Source organism: Rhagoletis pomonella, unplaced genomic scaffold, assembly GCF_013731165.1.
Source record: "Rhagoletis pomonella isolate Grant_MI unplaced genomic scaffold, Rhpom_1.0 Rhpom_scaffold_00385, whole genome shotgun sequence".
Taxonomy (NCBI): domain Eukaryota; kingdom Metazoa; phylum Arthropoda; class Insecta; order Diptera; family Tephritidae; genus Rhagoletis; species Rhagoletis pomonella.
This window is the reverse complement of record NW_023458939.1, coordinates 46,761-54,473: the sequence shown is the minus strand read 5'-3', so window position 1 is coordinate 54,473 and position 7,713 is coordinate 46,761. Positions and strand designations below refer to the sequence as shown.

Here is a 7,713-nt window from a genome sequence, read left to right as displayed (position 1 = left end):
CGCAAACATTATATTTTCAACCGTTTGCACAAGATTCAATAAAAAAAAATATACGCTTCATTTAAATCATTTTTCCTTAAAACAATGTATCAATATTTATACTGAGAAAAATAAGAATACATATCCAAAATTCGTTAAAGTTTCCATCACTTTTGAAGAATTTTTATCGAAATAGAACACTGGAAATAACTAAGTTGTACCACTTACATAGTTCTAAAAAATCAACAATTGAATGAAAAAAAAATTTTGGATCTACAGTGACCATAAAAATTAGAGCACTTTAATATTTGGACATGTTTGACTTCATTTTCTTTTGTTGGTTCAATGTTCATAAATTGTTTATAAAAAATATATGTAGTTCATTCCTCTAAATATCATATATGCAAAAAAAATTTCAAACTTTTTCAATTTGTAGCTACTTCAAACTTGCATTTTATAATACCAAAATTGAAACTGCCAAAACAACTTTTTTTTTTAATTTGGAAATTTTGTTGAATTTTACATATATAATATTTTAAAATTAAGTCAAAACATGTCCAAATATTAAAGTGCTATTATTTTTACGGCCACTGTAAGAGTGGTTGTACAGACCAAGACCAAGTCTTGCGCTAATAGCCTCATATGTCCCACATTTCTTCCTCAATTGACCGCAAAAATACTAACATATTTAAATGTTCGGGTGAGAGACGGTTCCTCAACTGGGTTGCTATAAGTCCAGCATGTGAAAATAGTCGCTCACATGGGACTGACGTTGCCATAACTGACAAATGTTTTTGGGCAATTGGAAAAAGCAAAGGAAAATCATTTTTCAACGCCTGCCAAGTTGTTAAAGGGTTTTTGTTTAATTTTCGAGAAACAGCGGGCCTGATTAAATAAGCTCGCAGCTGGTCCGAATTTATTTCCGAAACGTTACTTCTATTGCATTGACTGTTGCTAATGTTTTGATCTAAATATGACCATATGCCTCCTTCGTCCGATGTTTGAAGCTCAGCGATAATTTCCACAGATTCATTACTTTGGGTTTGGCTGGTTATTAATAAGTTACCTATTCAAAGTTTAAAAAACAGAAATAGTTGTTTATGATAAATAGGTATTTGTCTAATGTACCAATAAAAGCAGCAGCCCGCGAACAGTAGATTGAGTTTTCGAAGGCAGCCTTCTTGTACCTTGGATCAAGTATTGTTGCCACACCGTAAATAACCACCGCCTCCAAATTTGCGTAACGTTTTTGGACCTCGGTCAACAGGACGTCTTTTGCTATTTTGCCTATTGCTGTAGTCGGTTCGATGATCATTGTTGCCTGTAAAATATAGATTTAGATTTATTTACAGCCAAATTCATTATTAATCATTTTGTTCATCTATTGGTTAATGTCTACAACGTCTACTACGTCATCTTAAAAGTACAAAATGACTCTAGAAACAATTTACTAATTATTTCTTTAACCTTTTTTAATCCTGCAACCAATGGAATGCACTTGCTTATGTTTACATTTTTTTCACCGCAGAGTTCACTTGTAATTTCATGCAAAGGCTTAAGAATATCCGTTACTTCTTTAAGAGCGTCCACTTCTTCAGCAGTGACCATATTAGGCGTGCGGGCCCTCGTGTTCTTATCCATTTGTAGCTGAAGAATTACTTGTGCAATACATGTAGACAATGTCATAAAACGTTCCAGCATTTCAAAACAAGAGTTCCACCTTGTTCTCACTTCTTGAATCAGCTTTAAGTTTGACTGACCGTTGCTTTTTTGGTAATCTCTCAACTTTTTCGCAGCCACCTCGCTCGTTCGAAAAAACTTTACTAAATTCTTTACCTTTTTTAAAAGATCCTTTAGCGTGCCTCCTTCCGTTTCGTTTTCATCATCGTCGATAGCATCGTCATTGTTATTTTGAATGATCGCTTGACCAATATTATTGATAGTGTGACCAAAACAGGTTACGTGCTTCGACTCTCCAAATTCTTGTTTCACTGCGCCTTTGATATTGGCTCCTCCGTTATAATTATAATTTGGTCTTTTTGGTTATTCCCGAAGTATGTATGTATTATATATATGATATAGACAGATTAAAGGTCTGTCAATTATCTTTCCAACCATATCCACGTTATTGAAAATTCCACTTTAACAACTTTTAACACACTTTAACTTGCATCAACAATTTTTTATACCGTCAGAATAAATGGATGAAGGCCGACAACATCCACTTTTTCTTTTTCTAGCTCAACGGGCTCTATTCTTTATATATCCCGTGATTCCAGTTTTTGATAAGTGAAAATATTCCGCCAAAAACAAATTACTACAAAAATTATTTTTCGCAGATAAAAAGGAGGAACTAACCTTTAACGAAGTGTATAGTTACTCCAACATAACTTTGCATAGTCGAAGAGTTTGTCCATATGTCCGATGTGAGGCATACAGATTTCGCCTGACTGAGTTCGTTTTTGACCTTTAATCGGATTGCACTATATTTTGTTTCAATTTTTGACGTCATTGTTTTTTCAGTAGGCACTTTATATAAAGGTTGCAACGTTTTGCAGAACTTTAAAAAACCCCCTTTTTCAGGTGTACAAAGTGGCATGTCGTCCACAACTATCATATACATTAACGCATTTGAAATTTCCTTCCCTTTGGTGCTGTTATCTAATATTACAATAATTACAGAACTTTAATAAATTTCAAAAGTTGAGATGTAAAATTTCTTTAATGCATACACACCAGAAAATGATACTGCTCTTTCAAAGGAATTTCGTATTGGGTAAACAGATTTAGACTTCTTTTGATTCGGCTAAAAAATTGTGTGAACAGAAAAGTAACAATATGTATTACAAATGAAACCCTAGGGAACTCATACCTCATTGTCATCATCGTTGTCCACAAGCTCAATGATGTCAGTTTTCTATAAATAAATGGAACAATTTTCGGTATTGAAATATATAAATTAAATTCCTTTACCTCCATTTTAATTTTGTGTACTTTTTCTACGTGGTTTTTTAACGTGGTTGTGCTGCTGTGGTACTTAAAGCATTTCCCGCACTTTACGCAGATCGCAATTCCTTTTTCTTTTTTATCGTAGTACTGCCACACAATACTTGGGCTCATTGTTAGTAATAATGTATGAAAAATTCAGTAAGCAAACTCAAAGTGTATACGGCGCATAAAATTATCGACTCTGCTGTAAAAAACTAAACTTTTATAACACTAATAGTATACATTTTCACAATATTCTTACCTGTGTAAAATAAACGCAAGCAAATTTGCAGAATTGAAATGGGGCAAGTTAGGGATGCACAAAAACATCCATGCACAAAAACATCGATACATTGGAAACATTGATGTTTGCTATTCGAATCATCGAATAAAACCATTGTATTTTCTCTTCAATATACATCGATATATTTCAATTTGACAGCTGATGCGAATGAATGTTCACCAAATATACATTTTGTATTAAATTATTGTATTGTATTCATTGTATTAATGTCTTTTAGATTATAAATATGATTTTGCAGCTTATAAGAATACCAAGAAACCGATTGACCGATTAGAAGAGTATTGCTGACAATTCAAAGACAATTAATTATCTTTACTTCTACATCATCAATAAATCTATTTCACCTTGAGTTTATACTTAAACATTTATCGAAGTTCCGATTTTCAATTTCCTTGTACATTTTTATTAATTCATTCAATGCATCGAAAATATCGATTTTCATATACGCTGCATGAATTTATATTTATAAATGGGATTTGCAACTATTAAAAAAATAAACATATTTCACTTTGAGTTAATACTTAATAATTTATCTAACAGCCCTATTCCGCCACACTGACAAAACTTTTGGTATTCGCAGCAAAATTCAAAAGCTCGAATCATGCCAATTGTCATTTTTATTATCATGACCTTTTGGGCAGGTGACAAGGCAAAAACATATGTTTGTGTTGGTTTAAAAAGTGCGACGATTTAATAAATTTGTGAAAAAAATATAAAAATCAACTAATTTCAATGGCAGAACAAATTTTTGTTATTTGCGCAACCGTGCTTGTGGAAGACGAGCAGCTCCGGATGCTCCCTACAAAACTTCACATAAAATTGCAGCTGCTCCTGCGTCGTCCGCTCATATTTTGCACGTCTAAAATATTTATAAATGTTATAAATATACGAATTTATCTATTTCACACAAATACTCACTTTTCTGGTGTTTCACCGCTCATATTTTTTGCAAATAATAGCGTTGACCAGCTGTTTCTACAACAATGAACTTTTCACCATGTCATTTTTTGTTAGGAATAGCAACGTGCAACGACAATGACAAAATCACGACAATGAAGGATGATCAATTGTCATTCTATTGCAAAACCGGAATAGGGCTGTAAGTCCGATTGTTCCATTTTCTTGTATGTTTTCAATTTATTCGATGCATCGAAAATATCGATTTTTATATACGATACATCGATGCATTAGAAAAAAGTCGATGTTTTTTTTTACTTGCATTCCTAAGTCAAACGTGGCGCCATCTAGAGTGACGCCAAATTTAGTCAAAAAGTCGCAGAGTTGCTTTTTTGCAAATAAAGACGAAATTCGATTTTTTTCTAGAAAAGTTCGATTTTATCCGAATTTTAGCACCTCAAAGTTCGATTTCAAAAATTCGCCATTTCGGAGCGAAAATTCGATTAAAATTCGAATCTCGAAGCTTCGAATATCGAATTTACCCATCCCTACTCAGGAATACCTCAAGGCAGTCACTATTATTCCTAACACCCTAGTGCGAAATAAAGTCAGTTGACATTATTACCTTTTTAAAAACGAAATAAAATCCATTGACATTATTTCTCTTTCAAACATTAAATTTGCTTAGCTTCGCGGCGGCCCGAGTTAGCGCGCCACACCGCGCTCGCCACCCGCGTACCCCGCGCGACCGGCGCGAACACCACTTCACGCTACGCCGCGGCCCCCCGGCCCCTTCCCCATATCCACCGTGCTGTAACGCGGGAAGATTTATTTTTTGTATACGTTGAAATAAAATGTTTATATATTTTAAACACCGAGGGCTTATATTCAATATAGTCTATCTGCAGACTTTTCTTTTCCACCTTAGACATTCCGAATTCGTTCAAAATATGCTATTTTAAAACACAAAATTATTTCAGTGTTCAATTTAATGGTGTTCGCTTTATTTCTGTGGAAACGAAATGCAAGTTATGGATCATTTCTACACTCTTTCTTCAAATATTTATCATATTCCAGCTGTACGCAGGCGTTTAGTTTTTCGCATCGTGTTTTTACATATTCGCAATTTAAATTTTTTTTAATAAAATCAATTGGTGGTTGTTCATGATTGTGTGTGGATTAATGTCACAACACTGAGGATTTGGCAATAACCTTTTTCATCTATTAAAAAACAACACTTACGGGGCAATGTTTGTTGTAAGAACAAAATTTTTTTCTATGAATCGACATACTTTAAGCATTGTTGACGCTATTTGCATTTGAATGAGGAAAAAGCGTCAATGACTTTATTTCCAAATTTTTGTTGACTTTATTTCGCTTTTGAAAAGGTAATTATGTCAATTGACTTTATTTCTTACCAGGGTGGGAAATAAAGTCAATTGACCTTATTTCCATTGACCTTATTACCTGTCACCTGCTATGCCATGTGATTCCATCTCAAACATACTGTTATAGCACTGCTTCTTAGCTCAGCTGTTCTATTCTGCACGTTACCGAAGATTTTGTGACCGGAAAATTTTATTACCAAAAAATGTTACCACTCTTGTCACCGCGATTCCAGGTACGTTGGTAATGCAGTGAAAATAATCAGAAACTCAGCTATGAAGATTTGTGGAAATTCCTGTATTGCATATTTCACGGGGAAATATTTTGTTACCAGCTTATGAGATGGTAACCAAATTAACCGGTTACAAGAGAGCACAGAATGAGAAAAAGGTTTAAAAATTGACAGACACTTTAATTACCGGTTATAAAATTTATGTTACCAGCGCAGAATAGACCTGTAAAAAGTATGAAATTGAAAACGTGACAAAACAAATCCTGAATTCTTATCCTGACACAGTTCACTGACTAAACGAATAATTACTTATTTCTTACAAGTTTAGTTAGTCGCATTTTATTATTTCAACTTCCAAACCATCAAATTCAATTTAGGGATTTGCGTAAATTTCAACCAGCTCTTCTTGATCAGCTGTTTTCTTGTAGGCAAATTGCTGTGGGCTAAAATATGTATTTATATGTATAACATGTATGTATGTAAAATATGTATGCATATGTGTAATATGTATGAAATATGTGTTTTAAAAAGTAAAAAGAGCAAAAATGTTCTAAGCAAGGATAAAGTAAAAAGAGCCGCACTTTGCTAAGCAAAGAGCCGCATTTGGCTCAAAGAGCCAGGTTTGCCCACCGTTGGTATATAGATTTTTAATTAGATAATTGTTTAATAAATTTTACTATAGTAGGAGCTTGCAAAACTCGGAAAATCTCTTCCGAATATAAAATGTAAATAATAATGCTGAATATGTTGCATGTGTTCCTTTTGTTGACATGCATAAATTTGATGCATGATTTGATTTGAATTTATTCGGCAATGTCTTCATATATCACTTTCAAACATGTATAAGCGACATGATATAAACTGGCACTTGCATGATGTGTTACATGTCGCTATGCTTTGTAGTTGTATATATAATTGCTCAGTCATACGACTTAGTTAGGCCGATTTGTAGCAGCCACAGAATTGAGCTATATATCAAACTAAAGTGCAAGCTGCAGTTGCAGTTGACCGTGTTTGTCAAACAAGTAAAAAGCGGCAGAAAAGTCGATAATGAGTAATATAATCTATTGAAAAATATTAACCATATTTCCATGGAATGGAGATTCGGAAAAGTTATTAGGTATTATTCATAGTTTTGAAATATATTTCACGAAAGCAAAAAATAAAGATAGCTGAGATCCCTTTCTTTTTTAAACACCTAGGATATCACTGACCATTAAAAATTACCCTGAATGACCGCAAACCTCAAAGCATTACACATTTTTGTATGCCGGTATTCATATTTAAAATTTCGTAGAACCAGTGGTTGAATTTTTGTACTGAAGGTGTTAACCCTAAAAGTATAATCTACGTCTGCGAGGCGTATACGGAATGGGTATTTTTTTTTTAATTTTAACACAAAATTTACTTTTTATTTTGTTGTTTTAAATAAATGTGGTTATAGTTATTATTAATAAAACTAAGTTTTATTATTAGTCAAACTCACAACTTCAATATTCTTTAAAAAAATAAGACAGGACTAAGTATATTTTAGCTCAGAGGTTATCTTTTAAGTACATAAGCCTCTACGGCGTATGTTAAGGGCTTACGTTACTCCCAAATAGGGTTAAGAAAGCCTTAGCTTGAAAGTGTGATATTAAATGCTTTTAACCATAAACGGCGCCAATTTTCAATGATTATTGCGTTTCAGATTAAGACTAATACCAGATATTGTGAAAGGTTGGACTATACCTTGAAGATTACGGTTTTCTCATGGCCCACTGCACGAAGCTTAGAGTAGAGTAATGTCTTTTAAGAACTTTAAAATTATCCTGGGTTATCAGCTGTCTAGCGATACGACCTTGTACTTGATACCTGTACTCTTTAAAAATATTGAAGAAAAGTATCGATGCCACAAATGTATCGAACTCATTGTAAATACTTATGT

At 33.3% G+C, this 7,713-nt stretch overlaps 1 protein-coding gene across 3 annotated transcripts; it reads right to left on the bottom strand.

Annotated features, from left to right (window-relative positions):
* Positions 1-468: 468 nt before the first annotated feature.
* Positions 469-3,315, bottom strand: LOC118750754 (zinc finger BED domain-containing protein 1-like). 3 transcript variants are annotated; one of them, XR_004994427.1, is made up of 7 exons: positions 3,230-3,315; positions 2,953-3,169; positions 2,852-2,896; positions 2,716-2,785; positions 2,338-2,640; positions 1,108-1,300; positions 469-1,045 (listed from the first exon to the last, which is right to left on the bottom strand). XR_004994427.1 is itself a non-coding variant. In XM_036485486.1 (6 exons), exons 2-6 carry the CDS (start codon positions 3,097-3,099, stop codon positions 1,173-1,175), a joined length of 693 nt encoding a protein of 230 aa, XP_036341379.1. In that variant the 5' UTR covers positions 3,100-3,172; positions 3,230-3,296; the 3' UTR covers positions 1,053-1,172. The 3 variants fall into 3 exon arrangements, 1 of the variants encoding a protein (XP_036341379.1); XR_004994426.1 differs by having other exon boundaries at positions 2,953-3,172; positions 3,230-3,296; XM_036485486.1 differs by lacking the exon at positions 469-1,045 and having other exon boundaries at positions 1,053-1,300; positions 2,953-3,172; positions 3,230-3,296.
* Positions 3,316-7,713: the final 4,398 nt, after the last annotated feature.